The 20,894-nt window shown below is 46.2% G+C and overlaps 2 protein-coding genes across 3 annotated transcripts in view; one reads left to right on the forward strand and one right to left on the reverse strand.

Annotated features, from left to right (window-relative positions):
• LOC147618115 (uncharacterized) overlaps positions 1 to 19,583 on the forward strand; it is a 45,719-nt gene extending 26,136 nt beyond the window's left edge. Inside the window, exons 3-5 of one of the 2 annotated variants that reach the window (XR_015262182.1) lie at positions 18,981 to 19,154; positions 19,268 to 19,477; positions 19,520 to 19,583. Coding sequence is in view for 1 of the 2 variants with exons in the window: in XM_086775357.1 (XP_086631483.1) it covers positions 18,981 to 19,154; positions 19,268 to 19,420 (327 nt within the window). In the remaining variant the exon portion in view is untranslated. Of the gene's footprint in view, positions 1 to 18,980; positions 19,155 to 19,267 lie in introns of both variants that reach the window. The other variant, XM_086775357.1, reaches the window with a different exon arrangement.
• On the reverse strand, positions 8,484 to 11,687 carry LOC147618116 (uncharacterized). The gene is made up of 3 exons (XM_086775356.1): positions 9,993 to 11,687; positions 9,549 to 9,864; positions 8,484 to 9,463 (listed from the first exon to the last, which is right to left on the reverse strand). Exons 1-3 carry the CDS (start codon positions 11,423 to 11,425, stop codon positions 8,984 to 8,986), a joined length of 2,229 nt encoding a protein of 742 aa, XP_086631482.1. The 5' UTR covers positions 11,426 to 11,687; the 3' UTR covers positions 8,484 to 8,983.
• Positions 19,584 to 20,894: the final 1,311 nt, after the last annotated feature.

Below are 20,894 nucleotides of genomic sequence, written 5' to 3' on the forward strand. Positions count from 1 at the left end.
TATTCACGTCTTCACTTGATGTCGTGGAAAGTGGAAAATTAGTAAGGGCTCACTGGTTGTTGCCAGAGGCTCTAAGGTGGACACTCTTTACTTCATGCATGCAGGTGTTTGTCACCATGCTAATGTAAATGCAACCGAGCTGCCGGAAATCTCTATGTGGCATAGCCGGTTGGGACACATGAGTGTCAAAGGAATGGAGCAATTGTCTCGTTTGGGTTACTTGCCTTCTCTAAAGTTTTCAAGTTTTCAGTTTTGTGAGCATTGTATATATGGCAGGCAACTCCAGTGCCCCCACAAGAAAGCTCTTGGACAGAAAGATGCTCAGTTAGAGCTTGTGCATACAGATGTATGTGAGATGCCTCAGCTTTCTTTGGGAGGGGCAAAATATTTTGTCTTTTATAGATGATGCCACACGCAAGGTGTGGGTCTATCCTCTTCGTTTGAAGAGTGATACATTCTCAGTGTTTCAGAAGTTTGTTGCTCATGTTGAGAATCAAACAGGCAAAACACTGAAGGCTTTGCGTTCCGACAATGGTGGAGAGTATATGTCCAAACAGTGTCAGGTCTTTTGTGATGCTAAAGGCATCAAGAGGGAGCTCTCTACTCCTTATGATCCTCCACAAAACGGGACAGCAGAGAGGATGAACAGAACCATTCAGGAGAAGGTCCGTTCTATGTTGTCACATGCTGCATTACCTCATGGTTTTTGGGCTGAAGCTGTTGTGACATCCGTTCACCTTATAAACAGGTCACCTAACACGAGGCTTGGTGGGAAAGTGCCAGAGGAAGTATGGACAGGGAAGCCTCCGTCATACAAGCACTTGAGAGTGTTTGGTTGCGTTGCGTACGTGCACATACGCAGGGAAATGCGCACCAAACTTGATCCTAAGTCTCACAAATGCATATTCCTAGGATATGGTGACAGAGGTGAAATGGGGTATAGACTTTGGGATCCCGTGAATAGAAAGATTATACGCAACAATGATGTCATTTTTGATGAAACATGCATGTATAAGGAGCCTGCAAGGCAACAGGAGCCTGGCAGAGTCATCTTTGATGATGATGGACATCATGGACAACAACCAAGGGCTATAAATCAGCCATTACAGCAACAAAACCAGCCCTTAAATGGTGCTGAAAATGGTCCAAATGGACAGCCAGAGATGGCAGAAAATATCCCTATGGATATGCCACAGTTAGAGGAGATACCGGGCATGATTTTTCAGCCTTATGGCATGGAACAGGAGCCACCAATAGGTGATATGCAGGCTGGACAACAACCTGCAAATGATGGTCATTGGGTACGGAGGTCCACAAGACCCTCCAGAGCCCCTGACAGGTTTGTTCCAGGGGTTGACTACTTGATGCTTACTGACTGTGGGGAGCCCTCATGTTATAAGGAGGCTTTACAGAGGGCAGACAAAGCTCTATGGGAGCGTGCCATGAAGTCAGAGATGGATTCTCTGCACAAAAATGGAACATGGAAGTTGGTGCATTTGCCTGCAGGCAAGAAGGTTTTGCCATGCAAGTGGGTATACAGGCTCAAAGTTGCACCTGATGCAAAGCCAAGGTACAAAGCCAGGTTAGTGGCTAAGGGCTTCAAGCAGGAATATGGTGTGGACTTTGATGAGATCTTCTCTCCAGTGGTCAAAATGACCACACTTAGAGCTGTGTTAGCTTTGGTTGCACATGATGATCTGGACTTGATTCAGATGGATGTGAAGACTGCTTTTCTTCACGGTGATCTCCATGAGGAGATATATATGCAACAGCCAGAGGGTTATGTAGTGAGTGGAAAGGAGAAGCTTGTATGCAAGCTGAAAAAGAGTCTTTATGGGCTCAAACAGGCACCAAGGGAATGGTATCATAAATTTGATACATTCATGAAATCCCAGAAATTCAGGAGAAGTGACATGGATCACTGCTTATACACCAAGAAAGCTTTGGATGGCAGTCTATTGATCCTCATCTTGTATGTTGATGATATGTTGATTGCCGGGAAATCTCGTAAGGAGATGGATGCCTTGAAGCAGAGGCTGCATCAAACCTTTGATATGAAGGATTTGGGTGATGCAAATCACATTTTGGGTATGCGGATACTTCGGGACAGAAATCAGCATGTGTTGTATTTGTCTCAGAAGGAATACATTGGCAAAGTCTTGCAGAGGTTCAATATGGACGGGGGGAAGAAGACTAGTACTCCTTTGCCTCCATATGTGAAACTCAGTGCTATGGACAGCCCACAGTCAGATAGAGACAGGGCTGATATGGCCAAGATTCCGTATGCTTCAGCTTGTGGCAGTCTCATGTATGCCATGGTTGCTACTAGGCCGGACATTGCATTTGCAGTGGGAGTGGTTTCTAGATACATGGCCAACCCTGGCAAGAAGCATTGGGAAGCAGTGAAAGGTGTCATGAGATACCTAAAGGGCACACAAGATATGTGCATATGTTTTGGCAAACAGGATGCATTAGTGCATGGTTACACAGATTCGGATTATGCCGGTCATCCAGATAACCGGAAGTCTACTACCGGTTATGTATTTACATTCACAGGAGGTGTTGTGTCATGGATATTCAGGATGCAGAAGTGTACAGCCTTATCTACTACAGAGGCCGAGTATATTGCAGCCACAGAGGCTTGCAAGGAGGCATTATGGCTATCTCGGTTAGTGGTTGATTTGGGATATACAGGGGATATTCCATTGTTGCATTGTGACAATCAGAGTGCCATCCAGTTGGCAAAGAACCCTGTCTTTCATGCAAAGACGAAGCATGTGGATGTGAAGTATCACTTCATCAGAGAGGTGATAGAGAACAAGCAAATTCAGCTTGTTAAAATTCATACGGATGACAACCCGGCTGATCTGTTGACAAAGAGTTTGCCTCCGGAGCGGTTTGCTCATTGCAGACACTTGATGGGCATTGGATGAGGCCAGTTTCAGCCTTGATATGGCCTTGTATATTATCATGTACATGTTGATTTTTTCTTTTCCTTCATTTAAGGGCACTTTGCCTTTAAGTGGGAGGTTGTTGGGGTAAAGGCACTATGCCCACCCTTATAGTGTGTACAAGCCCATAAGTTATAGTACATAGTACACTTAGTACTTTTAATGTACTAAGTGCACTATGTGTACTAGTGCAATATACATGTGTGATAGGGGAGTCACACACTCATCTTGATGAGTTGACTACCACACAACTCTCTCTCTCTCTCTCTCCCTTGTTCTCTCTGTGTATGTCTCCCACATGAATAACTCTAACCCTAATTCTCTCTCCCATTCATTTATCCGATGAGGATTGGCAGCGAGTTCAGAGGCCCCAGGACACGATGCTGTCCCGTATGATCTGCAGCAAACCATCAGTCCCACACCAAATTATCCAGGCAGAGTTTGTTGTAGTCCCGATGGTAGTGGAGGCACTCTTCCAGACAGTCACATATCTCCATCGCATCAGTCACATGGATCCCCAGAGGTACCCGAGGCTTGCCCTGGAGTCCTCCAGACAGCTAGCACTTGAGGGGCACTGTGGAGTATGGTATGCACTAGTTTCCACTTGGTTCTCAGTATATGGGCTTTGCATGGACCGCCTACCCCCCCTTTAGTACAGTTTGGACTCCCCTTTTCTCCGGCTGTCTCAGGAGGATACCAACCGGGTTATCCGGTCAGATCTTCTTAGCCTCTACACACATTGCACATGGATCACACCCACGGAGCTCCCCACAAAGATGCACTTTTACAGAGACCACTTCCTCACACTCACTGAGGATGGATTCATCCAGCAGCCGGGCTACTTGAGTGTTCACATGTCCCATGCCATGCGGATCGCGATTGGCTAGATACGGGTTTCTTCCCACCGCCTCAGAGTGGAGACAGTAGAGCTGAGTGCATCTTCAGAGCCGGGAAGCTCATACGGACACCCAAAGAGGAGAGGATCTGCCGACTATGCCACATAGAGGTTGATACAGAGGAGCATTACATATGCCGCTGCCCAATATACTATGAGATCTGCGGGAGGTTTCACTGTCTTTTTCGTGAGGGATTCGGTCCACTCTCCTTGATCATTGACTTCCAGGACCAGCATTGCATGGGCCTCTTCCTGCTTGAGCTCCGCAGACACAAGGACACCTTCTTGAGACACAGGCCCTAGCCACCCCGCCCCCTCCCTTGGCAGCCAACCATCACCAGTTTCTTCCGGACCCAAGACGTGGAGGACACCGACATAGTGGATCTTGTGGACCCTCCACGAGCTGCACTGGACCTACCTCGCCCGAGAGGAGTTACCTCGGACCAAGCCTCTGCACTCCAGTGTGCGCAACGCCCCGACCCCCCCGCCGGCCACGATCACCTCATTAGCTCCAAATCCAGGACATGCTCCACCGCCATCGAGCTACCTTTCCACGTGACATAGCTGAGGGAGACCTCTCGGCCATACTCGTCAGCCCCATGCTTGACATTTTGGAGAGTGGTATACCATCTACTCGGAGCTGATGTTGCTCCCATGTTTTTATGTTCTTAGTATTCCATGATGAGTTTCCATGGACAGTTTTGTATAACCCCAGTGAGATAGCTATATTTATGTTTTCTTTCTGTTTTATTTTCTATTCCATGATGAGATATGCCATGGACATTACTGTATCACTTTGGTCTCATAGGCCCATTGGGTCTTTAGTAGACGCTTAATATATCTTTCTTTCTTTCTTTCTTCTCTCTCTCTCTCTCTCTCTCTCTCTCTCTAAGCAAACAATTTGCTTGTTTAGCAGAAGCAGAAGTAAATATTGCATCTTTGCAAACCACACATAAGGCCAAACTAGGTAAGTTTCTTGCAAGAAACCTGCAACAGCAAGAAGAATCATCCTTTCTTAAAGAGCAGCAAACATAAGAACACAAGAAACAGCTGGCAGAGGTGGTAAAATGTGGCCGATCCAAGTGGACTGCTGTGGCATGAAAGAGAAAGAAGAGTTTGAGAAAGAGTGGACAAAGGTGATCAAGAAAGGTAGGCAAACTCCTAGCGCATCGATCATGGCTACACCTTAGGAGGAACAGTGTAGAAAGGATAAAGCCCTTAATATATTTGTTTCATGTTCAAAGAAGGAGCATTTCCTTTGGAGAACATCCAAGTCTTACAAGAGAAGATGATGTCAGCAATGATGTGGAGAATGCATGAAGCGTAAGGAGATCTCTCTAGAAAGAAAGACTGTTGAGTATCAAGTTCAAAAATGCAAAGTCAATGTTCAATTTCAAAATTAGATTCAACAACACATACATACATCATTGAAGATCGTACTCAACTGCAAGTGGAAGAAAGGAAAACAAAGATGATCAAGGTAAAAGAGGCTAGGAATGAAGGGAATTATGCATTATTTAGGGGTGGATAAGTAAAGATTGTAGAGAGGAGAAAACCCAACATCAATGCATGGCGTGTTGTAAATTAGCTTAATGTTTATTTGCACAAAAGATGCAGAAAATGCACATGTTGAGAGGAGAAGAAGAAAACATGCATTGCTGAAAAATCACTACTTATTTTATTATTACGATGTGACAAATATATATAGTGTTTACAAACTACAAACTAGCCATCATTGGCTTTTGGTTGAAAAATACCATCAAAAGGTATCTTCTATGCTTATCCCAGTGCACTGCAAAATAAATTTGCATACATTTGCTACTTCTGCAGAAGTCAAGCAATCGGTCCCTCAAGTGACTGTCATCTTCACATGAAAGAAAGATAGCTTGATTAACTTTCCCTTCACAAGTTGCTTGCACTTTTGTCTTTGAAGACTTTGCCACATATGTCATGATTTCAAAAGTGACACAAAGATTCTATGTGAGCTCTTGAAATAATGTGTAAATAGCGAGATTTGCTACATGCGATAAACCTCAGGAGTCCAAAAGCTGTCTGCACATGACCCACCTCTTAGGGAGGTCTTGATGTGAAGAAGCCCAAAAGCCTTAGTGAAATAAGGGTAAAGCAACCTTTAAAAATTGGGTGCTGCATAAACTTGGAGGCCGTGTTGCTAAGAATGCCGTGATGCAGAAATTTCGGACGGGCTGCCTAGGCGAAGAGAGTTTAAGTTCTATAGATTTAGCAGCTAGCTAGCTGGTCTTTGTTGCTGCTGCACGTGGAGAAGCAGCTTTAAAGACTATGCAACGGCTCCTTCTTCCTTTGCAGATGGTAGAAGATCTTTGCAGTGCTCGTCACCACGTCCACCATCTGTCCTAGGGTGCTACATGGACAGCCTCCTTTATCTAGGATAGAGGATCATAGTCACAGGCCGGGATGCGGAAACGCCGTCCCGAAACGACCTGGCGTTCCAACACGGAATGGGGACGGGGGGAATGTCTCGGGCATTACTGTCACCCGGGGACGGCATTCGGGGAACGGCGGAACGGCCTCTTCTTGTTGGGGACGGGTCTGGAATGGGACACACCTGGAACACCCAAGCGTTTTTTTTCGGCTATTTTTTTCGCCATTATTTTCGCTTTTTTTTCGCCGTTGCTTCTGCCCGTTTTCTCCCGTTGGCGTCTAGCTGACTCTATGGCCTGCCGTCACCCGTGGGGACTGTGCTGAGAGCCACCTATAAGGCTTAAGCTCTCCTCGCTCTCTCTCTCTCCCACTCTCTCACTCTTGGCCAGCTGCCTAGGCCCTATAAGGCTTAAGCAGCAAGCTCTCTCTCTCGCTCTCTCCCACTCCCTCATTCTCTCTCTCTCTCCCACTCCCTCACTGTCTCACTCTCTCTCTCAACCCGCAAGCTTACTCTCGGCTCTAGCCTCTTAACTTTTAAGCCTTAAGCCATAAGAGCTCTCTCTCTCGCTCTCTCTCTCTTTCTCTTCACATATAGAGGGGATCCTGTGGAGATTGTCTCATCCTATGTCTACCTTGGTGTCACTTTCAGTGGCCCACGCTTTACCATGCTTCCCGCAGCACATGCTAGAGTGACGCAGGGATATGCAACCTTGAGCTTACTTGAGTGGTAGTGCTTCCAGGCACATTTCCAGGAGCCCAGGACAAAAGGCTGGCTTTTTGACACCCTCGTCACACCAGCCTTGATGTATGGAGTAGCTTTCTGGGGGCCAGATTTATCTGATGAGGATTGGCAACGAGTTGAGAGGCCCCAGGTCATGATGTTCTCCCGTATGATCCGCAGCAAACCATCAGTCCCACACCAGATTATCCAAGCAGAGTTTGCTGCAGCCCCGATGGTAGTGGAGGCACTCTTTCAGACAGTCACGTACCTTCTTCACATCAGTCACATGGATCCCCACGGGTACTCGAGGCTTGCCCTCGAGTCCTCCAGACAGCTAGCACTTGAGGGGCACTCTGGAGTATGGTATGCACTACTCAGAGCTGATGTTGCTCCCATGTTTTTATGTTCTTAGTTTTCCATGACGAGTTTCCTTGGACAGTTTTGTATCACCCTAGTGAGATAGCTATATTTATGTTTTCATTTTGTTTTATTTTCCATTCCATGATGAGATATGCCATGGACATTATTGTACCACTTTGGTCTCATAGGCCCATTGGGTCTTTAGTAGACGCTTAATATATCTTTCTTTCTTTCTTTTCTCTCTCTCTCTCTCTCTCTCTCTCTCTCTCTATGCTATGGCAGATATCCAGGCCATCCGGCAAAGACCCATGCTAGAGCTCCTAGGATGATTACCACTCCAGCCATATACTGTTGTACTCCCTGTCACTTTTGTACTCCCCCATATTCATGTATTCATGTATCCATGTACTCATGCACCCCATTTTGACTAGTAGCATTAGCTTCCCACTCTTCCTAGTTGCTGCTTCCGGATGCTCCCTACTGATGTATTGTAGGGCTAGATGCGTACCTTCAGTTCTTTCTTTTCTTTTCCAGACAGTGTATCAGATGTCACATGGTTGTAACTTTGGTCTCATAGGTCACTTTGGCCTTTTGAAGACGTTGGTCACATCGGCTATGCTATATGGAGTACAGATATGGGGGCCTAGCTTAGATCGTCACAGTCGATCAGGACGCACATACGATGGATGGAGATCGATGGAGAGACCACTTGTGTCCATGATCTCCAGGATGATTCGGGCTAAGGCCTCGGTACCCCATGAGATTATCCGAGGCGAGATGGGAGCACCACCGATCGTAGTAGAGGCTCTTGCCAGATCAATGTCCTTCATTCATAGCACCTGGGAGCTTCCCCGGCACCGGTATGCACGACTTGCTTTAGAGTCCTCTCATCAGCTAGCCATGGAGGGAGACACTTCATGTTGGTATGCGCAGATAGCATCCTGGTTTGAGCTTCATGGGTTCAGCTTAGACAGACTTCCACCCTTCCAGTACTCTCTGGAGGCACCCTCTCTCACCTTGACACATTCTGAGATTAGTAGAGTCATCAGACAGGACCTCATTCAATTGGACACTAGGAGGACATGGCTAGAGCCCTCATCGGAGTTGGGGACGAAGATGGCTTTCTATAGAGACCATCTTCTCCGCACCACCATAGTAACCTGGACCGGCAGAAACGGTCGGTTCGGACCGGGTCGGAAACGGAGTTTCCGAGTTTCCGCGAGGTCGGAAACGGCAAGAAACGGAGTTTCTTTTGAATTTATTTTAGACATGTAAAAAACATGCATAGAGACATCCTATTAAATAAACTTATGTCAAGAGATGCAAAAAACATGCATAGAGACCTCAAACAAGACACATCAAAGACTCAAGTGGACATTAGAATCATAACACTTAACAGAATGTAGATAATGCCAAATGGACATGTATGATGTCGCGGCAAATTCATGTGAACCATAAAAAACTAAAGGCTGAAGGCCGAAGCATACATAGCAAGCTGCAAATTGTGATCATAATACATCATACATATCAGCAATGATCATCAAACTTGGGAGTCAGAGGTTCAAAAACTACAAAATAACCGACATGCCGGCTGTCCATAATCCCTAAGGATAAGAAGAACTAAACAAAAAACATGGAACATCAGTGAATCAGTGATCACTGCTGAGCCTCATCTGAAGCACCCGAGGAGTCTGAATCCTCCTGAGAGTCCTCATGGCTCTCGCGTGTGTCCTCACTGCAAGAAGATGAGTCCTCTCCAGTAGCCTCCTCTCTAGCAGCACTAGTACTAGCTGCAGCCGGCCTCCCTCTCCTACGACGACCACCACGTGTGTCGTGAACTGGTGTTGTGGCCTCCTCGTAAAGCAAAGTGTAAAGATCTCGGTCCTCTTGTAGAATTGTGGGAATATCCCGCACCTTCTCAATGTCAATCTTGTCGACATTCACTTGCATTGGCTCAGGACCCATAGCTGCCCGCTCAAGAAGCTTCAAGTTACAATTGCAGAAAACAAGACGCTCAAGTTGGGCTGTAGTCAACTTGTTCCTCCTCTTCGTATGGTAGAGCGCCCATGTGCTCCAATTCCTCTCACAAGTTCCAGAGCTGCAATCTTGTGAGAGGACTCGAATGGCAAGACGTCTCTGTTCAAAGAGCAGATTTAGGATTAGTACATTATACAAATAAGGTGTCGCCGTTAAAGCTTAAGCGGAGGGACTTCTTACTCACCAACGTAGGCACACCATGTCCATATTTCTCCCACCATGAGACCGGCTGAAGCTGCGTTTCTCGAAGTTTTGCAGTAGGTCTTGTGAAGTAGCCAGTGTTGTTGCGGAAAGCAAGGAGATCATCCTCTAAGCATCGCAACATCTGCAAATTGCCACCACACCATTTCTCCACATAGGTTTGGAAGTCATCGTTTAGCTCCTCACACTCAAGCTGATCCTCGCTACGCCATAGAGGATGCAACACATGAGCCACAGCATGGATTGGTCTATGAAACCAAACCCAACGGTTTTGCCAAATCTGCTTGATCTCCGCGATTCTACAAGTTACAAGTAACAAACAAAACCAAAGAAAGACTTTAAAGTTATAACTTAGAAAAGAGCCAAGACAAAAAGGCAATTTGGCAAAGGCTCATGAGCCATGAGTCATGAGCGAAGAAGTACGTACCTCTCTACAGATAGGTAGGCATTGTTGTCTAGTGCCTTCCCGATCCTATCCATGTACTCATAAATGAGGCCTAGTGTACTCCCCTCCATGTCCGTGATGCGCAAGACCGTGTAGATGAGATTTAAGGTCTTCACTAATGCCTCTGCCTCTTCCCACCATGCTTCATTGAGGATCTTGCGTCTAAAATCCACAAACTTTGGGGTCATACTCTTACCCGACTGGATCCATGCATCACAACTAATAGTGCGAATCAGATTTGGCCGCACACGAAGAAGCCGCTCAAGCACTATGAACATGTATGCAAACCTCGTAGTGGATGGCTTGAGAAGCTCCAAGGTACTATTAGCCCTGTACATGCTCAAAACCTTTGGTCTTTGTGTCACAAATTTGACAATGCTCCTCGCGGTGGCAAAGATTTCACTGACCCAAAAAATTCTCCCCAAATCCTCAATCAATAAATCAAGACTATGGGAGGCACAAGGGGTCCACACAATTGTTGGGAATGCATCCTCCAACATACTCCCCATGGAGACACAATTGCTTCCATTATCCGTAATAACCTGCACAACATTTTGTGGGCCAATCTCCTCAATCACCTTCTTGATGTGTGTCCAAATAAAGAGACCTGTAACGGTGAGACCCGCAGCCGATGCATCAATGGCCTTGTAAAACATGGTGCCTTTGCAAGAGGAGATAAGCACATTATACACATTCCTCTTGCGTACATCTGACCATCCATCACATAAGATAGTGCAGCCATATTTCTTCCATGTTTCTTTCAAAAACTCAAGCTGGCCTTCTACGTTGAGTTTCTCCTTCTTTAATTCTCGTGTGCGGATTGTCTCAGCCGAGGGACCCTCCCACTCACAGCCAATGCGGCTAACGGCCCGCATGGTCTTCTTCCATTGTATGGTGCGAGCCACATTGAAAGAGATAGCACACCGTATAAACAAGCGCGTGACCTCCCTTGTTGCCTCCTTCATGGCTTGCTTTTGCAAGCCTGCTGTAATGCTTGCTCTTTGCAATGAACCCTTTGCAGGCACTTCCACACTAGGTAAAGGTGTCCTCTTTGCACTAGGGCCCTCACCCACACTCGAAGATACATCTGTCTGGCTCTCAACTCTAGTCCTCTTTGAAGAGGCCACTTGGCTCGAGGATGCTTCACCTGTTGCATGTGCTGCCATATGTTGCTCACCAACATCCAAACCAAGGCGTTGCTTTCTCCAACCCTCAAGTGATGCCAATACATCGGGCGGCACATTTTGACATAAAGCGACATCTCTGCCTGGGACATGCCCCAAATGGTCTTTTACCCGGGTCACTGAACCTGTTTTTTCATATCCACAAAAATTACATTTCCACTTGCGGGAACCCCCACCTCCGACATATCCATCCCCTTTTGTTGCATACTGCCAATAGGGATCTGTAGGCATAGTGAGACTTGAAGTTGAAAGCACTTACCCTCGAGAACACTTGCCCTTGGAGGCTTGGAAGTTGGGCCTTGAAGCCTTGAAGAATGGGCAGCCACCTGTGAGATTGGAGAGCACTGGAGCAAGCTGCCTGCAGAGTACAGGCCTTGGAGCCTTGTGGGGGGCACTGGGGGCAAAGGCTTGAGCCTTAGGGCCTTGGCCTTGAGCCTTGGCCCTTTGTGGTGAAAAGGCGCAAGGTTCGAAGAAGCGCAGCGCTGCAGGAAAGGAGAGCGAAAATGAAAAAACGCACGCGGCCCCCCCCTGTCAAAACCTGAAAAAAAAAAATACGCGGAAACGGCGTTTCCGCCGGCCTGCCGTTTCCGGAAACGCCCGAACCGTTTCCTGGGGGCGGAAACGCCGTTTCGTGCTACTATGCGCACCACTGAGGATGGCTCTCTCTCTCTCTCTCTCTCTCTCTCTCTCTCTCTCTCTCTCTCTCTCTCTCTCTCTCTCTCTCTCTCTCTCTCTCTCTCTCTCGCCGTCGCTTCACCTGGTCGCCTCTATTCGCCGCTCGTTTGCCCTTGCTCAGTTGCTCACCTGTTCGCCGCCCGTTCGCCCTTGCTCACCATCGCTTCACCTGGTTGCCTCTGTTCCCGCCCGTCCCCCCCCCCCCCCCCCCCTCTCTCTCTCTCTCTCTCTCTCCCTCTCTCCCTCTCTCCCCCGCCCGTTCGCCCCTGCTTGTCGTCGCTTCACCTGGTCGCCTCTGTTCGTGTTAACCCCCCATTTCGCTTCACTGCTCGCCGCCCCCTCTCTCTCTCTCTCTCCCGCTCGTCGCTTCACTGCTCGCCTCTGTTCGCCCCTACTCACCATCGCTTCACCTGGTCGCCTCTGTTCGCCGCCCGTTCGCCCTTGCCGTCCGTTTCCCACCCGCCCTTCCCCAAGGCAGCAACATAACTCTCCCTCTCTCTCTCTCTCTCTCTCTCTCTCTCTCTCTCTCTCTCTCTCCCGTTGCCCATCTCTCTTGCTACTCACATACAGACCTATGCACCTATTGCCCGCCTGCTCACCCTAGTTGTAGGGTAGGGTTGTAACCCACCTCCAAGCAGGTAAGGGCTTGCACCTCATGGGGGTGGGGTTCGTGAAGAGCAACCTCTCAAACAGTCCAGCAGTTTGACATGGCCAGCAAGAAAACCTTCTCCGAAACCCTTATCTCCCCTCCTACCAAACCCAATGAAAAACCATCACCATGGGAGCGGTACCTCCTGAGCATGATTCAACATCTTCAGCAAACAAATTCAGCCTTGCAAAATGAACTACATCAAACAAAACAACATCTTTCAACCCTGGAGAAACAGATTAAGGAATAACAACATGAAAAAGAAAACAGGGAGGAAATCACACAGGTAAATTTACTTCATCCACAGCCTAAAGAAATTCTCATTAAAGAAGTAATATCACAGATTAATGAAGAGAACGAGCAGCAATGGATTACAAAAGAAATTAGGGTGGGTGGTTTGTCAGAGAGTTGGGAACAGGTGGAGGTATTGGAGGACGAGGAGATTGCGAATGATACTTATGTCCCGGAATGCGAGATTCTACAAAGAAAGCTGTGCAGAGCTATCCCTTTCATCGACATTGGAGATCCCTCAGTGGCAATCAAAGGAAAACATGTGGTTTTGAGGTACGCAGATATGAAAGACAAAATTAAAGTCATGAAGCAAACAAGGTCACTTAAGGGAACGAAGGTGTGGATGGCGGATGAACTCACAGCCACACAACTAAAAAACAGGAAACAAGAACTCAATAAGTATACGAAGCAAGGAAACAAGGAAAATGGGCAGTCTACCGTAGAGGTAGAGCTGTTATTGCAGATTTCAGGACAACCAAACATGGTAGTAATGAAGAGTAGCTGCTAGAGAAATCCTTCATGTTATCTAGGATTCTCCTACGGTCATGTAGGGAATTTGAACTATTTTTAGTTTTATCTCTATTTTCATTTTGTTGCCCCCGAAGTGGAATGTAATCACATGGATGTATCTGATTAGTCCTATAGGTCAGATGTGGCCTCTAAAGAACGTTAATATAGTTTTCTTTCTTTCTTTCTTTCTTTCTCTCTCAGGGCCATCAGGGCACCGACCATGCTCCCAGGGAGTCACCACTGATAGAGCAGTTATCTTATGTCGTGCTCGTCGACCACGCCCACCAGGATCCCGACCACGGCATCCTCACCATCGCCAGATCAGAGCCATTATTGCTCGGCATCGGAGGCGCCTACCTTGCTTCTACGACCTCTCCATTCTAGACAGCCCCATGGCGGAGATACTTGATCTAAGGAGAGGGAAACGCTTCAACTGATCAGCATACATGGATCTACCTGATATACATTTTCAATATTTTCCAGTATTTTCTACTCAGTATCGTCTCGGAGTCTTACAGTTCTGTTCTTATAACTGTGGGACAATCAGTTTATTGTACTTTTTAGTCTCATTTAGTTGTTCTCTTTGATGAGACACCAAATTCAGATGTACTCTCAGTTTTGGTCTCATAGGCCACTATGGCCTCTTAGAGACGTTAATATATCATTTCATTTCATTTCTGGGTATAGATGGGAATTAGTATGTCGACCCCAACTACTCATAGTAGGGGGGACTAGAGGAAGTGGGGGGGTAGCAATACTGTTGAGGGAGGACTTACGGGAGGGGGTACATGTGATGCATAGAGGTGCAGACGCACGCTACATGTGGATCAAAGTGAGCACAAATAGACCTCGGGACATTTACATTGCAGTATGCTACTTCCCACTGGCACATTCCAAATACGCTACTCCGGGAGAATCACCATCTATGCCGCTGTACGAGGACATCATGAGATTTGCGAGCTTGGGAGATGTACTACTAACGGGGGACTTAAATGCACATACAGGTCGGGAACAATCAACTCTCTATGCTACGGATGAGCCCATGTAGCGCGAGCTAGCATCGAATGAGATAGGGATGCAGAGATCTGCCCAAGACACAGGAGACGTGACAGAATATGGGAGACACTTCCTAGCTTTGGGGAGTGCACATGGGCTAGTTATCTATAATGGCCTATCCCGTTGGCCAAGTTCAGATGCTCTCACATGCTGGAACAAAAAGGGAGGAGCTAGTACAATGGATTACCTGATGGGCTCACCTACCTTGATACATGATATACAGGATCTCTCCATTTCGGGCAGACCCATTGGGATAGCAGCAGACCATGCATATTTGACATTTTCTGTGACTTGTGGATATGTTAGAGGCACACCACCCTCTAGTCATACCAGATACCCAAGATATCACTTTACTCGGGAGACCTCTAGGGTATATGGCAGTGCAGTATATGATGGTCTGTTCGCCCTTGACCCGAGCAGTCCACTTGATGAGCTTACGAAAGAGTTGGCAAATGTATTACATGGTTCAGCAGCATATGCTTTCGCGTATACCCCCCCTCGCCATACGGCCCCCAGAATGGTTGGTACAATGATGAATGTCGCGAGACTCGTGACCGCTTGCAACAGGAGATCACCCTTGGCATCCACACACACAGACAGGCTAGAATGCTCTTCAAACGCCTTGTGCGGAAGAAGAAGCGAGATTACCTGGCCAAGCTTGAGAGGGAGATATACCAACTATTTTTGGGGCAGGACAACAAGAGGGCGTGGAAGGTGTTCCATGAGCGACAGCCACCCACACCTATCACAGCACCTGAGGCATGGCATGAATATGCAAGATCTTTATATGAAGTACCAAGGTAGCCCCCCATTCCTCGTCCGTCAGCAACTCGCCTGGATCATAGTACTTTTGTCACCATTCGGATGGTTTTGGATGCTATTGACAGACTACGTAATGGAAGAGCCCAAGACCAGGATGGTCTGGTGGCAGAACATTTTTCACATGCTAGAGATGTATTGGCACCACTGTTAGTACACATGTTTAACAGGGCCATTTGCGAATGTTTCCCATACAGTTGGGCGGCACATACTATTGTACCTCTATTTAAGAGTGGTGACCCCATGATACCAGGGAACTACAGGACCATCATGATTGGCCATTGCTTGGCCAAGATATTTGGATCGAGAGCTGAGTAGATGGGCTGGGACACATGGACTCAGAGCACCTGGGCAGGCAGGTTTCAGACGAGGTTTCACGACTTTGGATCACATATTTATCCTCATGGCTCTCATTGAGGAGGGATGAGCATGGGGGAAGTGGATATATTGCTGCTTCGTGGAGTTCCGCAAAGCCTTTGACACGGTGCCACATGCCAAACTCATGAGGGGATTGCATGACATTGGTGTTCCCGAGGAGATGCAGTGGGGCATTTATTCATTATATGAGGCGGTGATAGGCAGAGTACGGACTCCCAGAGGCATGTCGGATACAGTGACTAGCACCATTGGGGTGAAGCAGGGATGCCCAGTGTCACCCACCCTTTTTGGACTTTACATTGATGAGATATCCGACTACATTGACAGGATGGGGGGGCAGGGGGCCAGACTGGCAAGGGTTTGGATACCCATACTGCTAGTACTTATTGCAGACTCCCCTGAGGGTTTGCAACAGCATTTGGATGCTTTGTAGTCGTTTTGTGTAGATAGGGACCTCATAGTGAACCTTGGGAAGACGAAGATTATGGTCTTCAATACCGCATAGGCCTGGGTGACTAGATCCGACCATCAATTCACTTTTAGAGGTGAATCAGTGGAGTACACCAGATCATATGTGTACCTAGGAGTCACATTCAGTGGACCACAGTTCTCTATGAGACAAGCAGCAGAGGCTAGATTGGCACGTGGATATGCAGCCCTAGGGGCACTAGAGAGACAATGTGCCTACATTCAGTTTCAGGAGCCGCGCACCAAACTCTGGTTGTTTGACACATTGGTCACACCTACACTCCGTGGTGGTGCTAGAAGAACCGATGTTGGTCATGGTGGGAAGAGGTTAATGCCAACCGGCCTGGAAGTGGAGGAGATTCCGCCCGTGGTCTTGCAAGCTTTGCCCCTATAGGCGGACGAGTGGGTCAGGCAAAGTGAGAGCCCACTTGATGCATGAGTCCGGGCACGAGGTTCAATTTTGTATGGGAATCACATTGAAGAAGAGAAGGGAGGTTCTTAAGTGCATTGCCGGGCATGAGGCTTTGAGGGCTGCAAGGCCGGCACGTGTGGCTGTGGATCCTGCAGCATTTGTGACACCACCCAAGGGGTCTGTTTCAGGGTCAGGGGGTGCATCTACCACATCTGCACCACGGCCACATGGTGTAGGTTCCTTTACGATGCCCACACCTGCGCGGCGACAGAGTACACTTGAGGGAAGTTGGGATATCCTAAGAAGAAGGAAGAGGTTGATAGAGCTGTGGCTCACTTCTTCTTCCATGACCATATTGCTTTCCATACTACTAGGTAAGCCTTGACTCTTCCCTCTTGACATGATTTTTCTAAGTTTCATTCTTGAAAGTTCACTTGTTTCTTTTGGTAATTAGATCCGAGTACTTCAAGGCTATGGTGAAGAAGATTGGGGAGTATGGTCCAAACTACACCCCCCCATAATCAGAGTCTTTGTGCACCACATTGCTCGACAAGGAGAAGCGCCTTGTCGAGCAAGCTGCAGAGAACACAAAGCGGCTATGGGCAAAGAATGGAGTGTCACTCATTGTAGATGGATGGAGTGGTCCATCCATGGTCTCGTTGCATATTCCCGTAGCGAGATGTACTTTATTGCTTCACATGATGCCTCAGGGACAGGGAAGAGTGCCGACGTGCTCGCAGCAAAGTGGGCAAGTGGCATTGAGCTCATGGGCCCGGAATGTGTGGTGGGTTTTGTTGCAGATGGCGAGGCTGCAAATAGGGCAGCTGGAGCTATTATTGAGGGCATGTATCCACACATGACTGTCATATTGTATGGCACATTGTTTGAACAATCTTTTAACGGATATTGGAAAGATGTCATGGATTGATCTTATCATTCAGGAGGCCAATCAAATGGTAAGTTTTGTCTTGAACCATCAGTTCCTCTGCCACGAGTTCTCCAAGAAATCAAGGCTCTCACTTCTCAAATAATCAAACACCCGATTTGTCTTCAACTTCTTGATGCTGGCCCACTTCTACATTGGCTTCAACAGCAGCCATAGGCATATTGATGCCTTGAAAGTTCAAAGTGTAAAAACATAAATGTTCTTTTATTTAGTATGCTTTGTAGTCAATAAATTGCATATTCCATATGCCGTCCCCGTCCCCGTCCCCGTCCCCGTCCCCGTTCCCTGCCTTTTGCCGTTCCCCATCCCTGTCCCCATTTCCGTCTCCGTTCCCGTTCCCCGTTCCATGTGACTATGTAGAGGATCCCATATCTCGTATCACAGGATTCTGAGCTAGAGCAATAGCATTTTGAGAATTCGAGAAGATGGTAACCGGGGAAGTGTCGGTATACAGCACAAATGCTCTAGAATCTGATGTATCCAATGTGCCTAAGTGGAGGAGAGAAGGTAGGATTTGTACTCAGCCTTGGTGGAAGAAGCAGAAACAGTCCTTTGTTTCTGAGACTTCCAAGAAACCAATCCAGTACCAAGAATAAAGCATTATCCAGATGTAGACCTCCGAGTATCAATTTTGTGAAACCGACCAAATCAGCACCACTGGAATAGGTGATGCCATAATCTGAAGTACCTCGAAGATAACGAAGAACTCTCAAGGCTGCCTGCCAATCAGATCTTCGAGTGGCTGATGAGAACTAGCTGAGAACACTCATAGCATTGAATGTTTATGTTTTCTTTCTGTTTTATTTTCCATTCCATGATGAGATATGCCATGGGACATTATTGTATCACTTTGGTCTCATAGGCCCATTGGGTCTTTAGTAGACGCTTAATATATCTCTTTCTTTCTTTCTTTCTCTCTCTCTCTCTCTCTCTCACACACACACACATGCGTGCTGGTCATAGTGGTTCTTGCATATTGAGAAATCCCTCCCCCACACTCTGGTGCTGTCTTATGGGTCATATAGTCTGCTGGCTTAGCTAGGACGTTGAAAGACTCACCTCATTTATCTTTGTGTGTGTGTGTGTGTGTGTGTGTGTTTTTGGAATTGCTACGGTTTTGGTTAACACACCAGGCTCCTAATCAAGAGATTCCATTTTCAAATGCTCCTGCACTTTTAGTGCCAGCATATATGTGGTCTGCTGGGTTGGCTACGACATCGAAACTCTCTCTCTCTCTCTCTCTCTCTCTCTCTCTCTCTCTCTCTCTCTCGCAGATGGGCCTTTTTTTAATTTCCATGTTTTGTGAGCTTACTTTACACATGGATCACATGTACCTTATTTTGTGACATTAGTTTACATATGGATCAAATGTACCACATTTTGTGACCTTAGTTTATACATGGAGCATATTTTTGTGACGTGAGTTTACACATGGATCCTATGTACTACTTTTGGTTTCTTAGACCCAGGTCTCCAGTAGACGTTAATAAAGTTTCTCTCTCTCTCTCTCTCTCTCTCTCTCTCTCTCTCTCTCTCAATTTAATGTAGAAGATGCTCATTTTCCTATTTGCTAGATGTGCAGGATAACTTTTCAACAAGCAATACGATACAAGAGGCACCATCATCTGTTGTGGAAAGAATTGTAAAACTTGCGGTGGACAACTTCAATGAACTTTTGCCATCTGAGTTTGAGAGGCTATTCGAGGCGGGTTTTTCGGACTTCAGGACAGATTTGGCCACTCGCATCTCCTTCAAGGTGGGCTTTTTATATGAAAAGCTATAATTTTTACCTCCACATACCATATTCTTTGTGAGATATCTTACATTTGTGTGCTGCAAGGCGTTGATACAAGGGCTTTTATTTTGCAGTTTGGGTGCTCTAGAGTCGTGGTCGGTACCCCGTACTTTTTTGTCAATGGTATTCCCCTTTATGATGCGGATTCTTCTTGGACTTTCTTTCAATGGGCAGACATTATTGAGCCTCTGCTGGCTCAAAAGTTTAAATCTCACTCAGATGTGTGACTGCCTCAGCAATCTCATGACTCTGTATATTTGTACTTTTGAGGGAATTTGTAATGCCTCTACTCTTTACATTTGTACTTTTGAGGGAATTTGTAATGCCTCTACTCTTTACATTTGTACTTAGATCAATTTGATGTCCTAGCTGAGTTCCATATTTCAAAGATTAGAACTTGTTGAGTGGTGTTTCATGTAGTCATGTGGAAGATCAGCACCTTGAAGGACAGACGATTGTGGGTGGTGAGTAGGAACTCCCAAGCTTGAGATAGTAGTTAGTGGATAATGTTGGGAGTTTGAGATAGTCGTTACCGTGTGGTAAGAGTAGTGGACTTCAGAACTTTCTTTGAATGTAACCGAGTATGTTGCCCCACCAAGATAGTAATGAAATATCCCAGCACAAGAACCAAGGCAAGGACTGGTGAGAAGGACAAGCCAATGCTGATGGGATGCTGTTGTGATGAGAGTGACTTTTGATTCAAGCATCAACACAATACAAGCACAAATGAAGTCACTTTAGGTAGCTTGACGTGAGATACCTTAGTTGTGAGGGAGTCGCCCGTTTTTGGTTCTTGGGATGCAACTTTGCACAGGGTTATTATGGCATTGCAATGGTGAGAGCTTTGTTTTACCCCTATGGTGTGAGAGAGATGAGTGCAATAGTTTGTAGAAGTTAATTTGAGGTTAATCCCTTAATTCTAAAACTTTAATACTAGGAACCATGCTAGAAAATATAACTTGTTCTAATACACATTCTCATACTACTAGTGGTAGAGAAGGAAAAGTCTCTCAAGGGACCATGCTAAATGTGACATTTCGAATACTTAGTGCCAAGCCCCTTGAGGTTCAACTATGAGACTCTTCTATATGTTTTGATAATAAACATTGTAGGCCATTTTCTTGAGGTTCAACTATGAGACTCTTCTGTATGTTTTGATAATAAACATTGTAGGCCATTTAAGGAGGGATGTTAATTGTGATTCCTAGCTAATTTGATGCAGTGTCATCGTTATTAGACCTTTGATTCCACCTTGCAAAAGAGCCATGAACATGCTAGTCACAATGAAGTAGGAAATTTTATGAATAAAGGATTGTGCTTGAGGTCAAGCCATTGGCGTAATGATGGCCAATAATGTGGGTGGCTCAATCATGCTTGAGACTGCTTTTCCAATTAATATTATACAAATTAAAAATTGGAAGTTATGATGATAAGAGTTCTAGTAATTTTATGTAGTTTCTTTTCATGAAAAATGATATTTAAAAACATAAATTTAGAGGTTAATCATCATCTATTGCCAAAGAAAAAAAAAACTTTTTTTATGTTATGTACATAAAATTTAAGGTAAATTTAAGGTAAATTTAAAAAATGTAATAAGTGAAGGGTGGTGTTTAACCACTTTGCTTTGGTGTTACATTCATCTTCTATTGTAAGGTGTTTCACCATCTTACTCGCATCCATTCCTTGTAAGATGATGTTGGA

The sequence above is a fragment of the Cibotium barometz genome, chromosome 35 (genome assembly GCF_041138505.1).
Source record: "Cibotium barometz isolate CiBa-2024 chromosome 35, ASM4113850v1, whole genome shotgun sequence".
NCBI classification, from domain to species: Eukaryota; Viridiplantae; Streptophyta; class Polypodiopsida; order Cyatheales; family Cibotiaceae; genus Cibotium; species Cibotium barometz.

Excerpts from the sequence above, each read along its gene's own strand:
- LOC147618116 (XM_086775356.1), bottom strand. The coding sequence starts at position 11,425 with ATGCCTACAGATCCCTATTGGCAGTATGCAACAAAAGGGGATGGATAT. Across the intron at positions 9,865-9,992 it reads GCCTACCTATCTGTAGAGAG|AATCGCGGAGATCAAGCAGA; the intron begins GTACGTACTTCT and ends TGTAACTTGTAG. Across the intron at positions 9,464-9,548 it reads GACATGGTGTGCCTACGTTG|AGACGTCTTGCCATTCGAGT; the intron begins GTGAGTAAGAAG and ends CTCTTTGAACAG.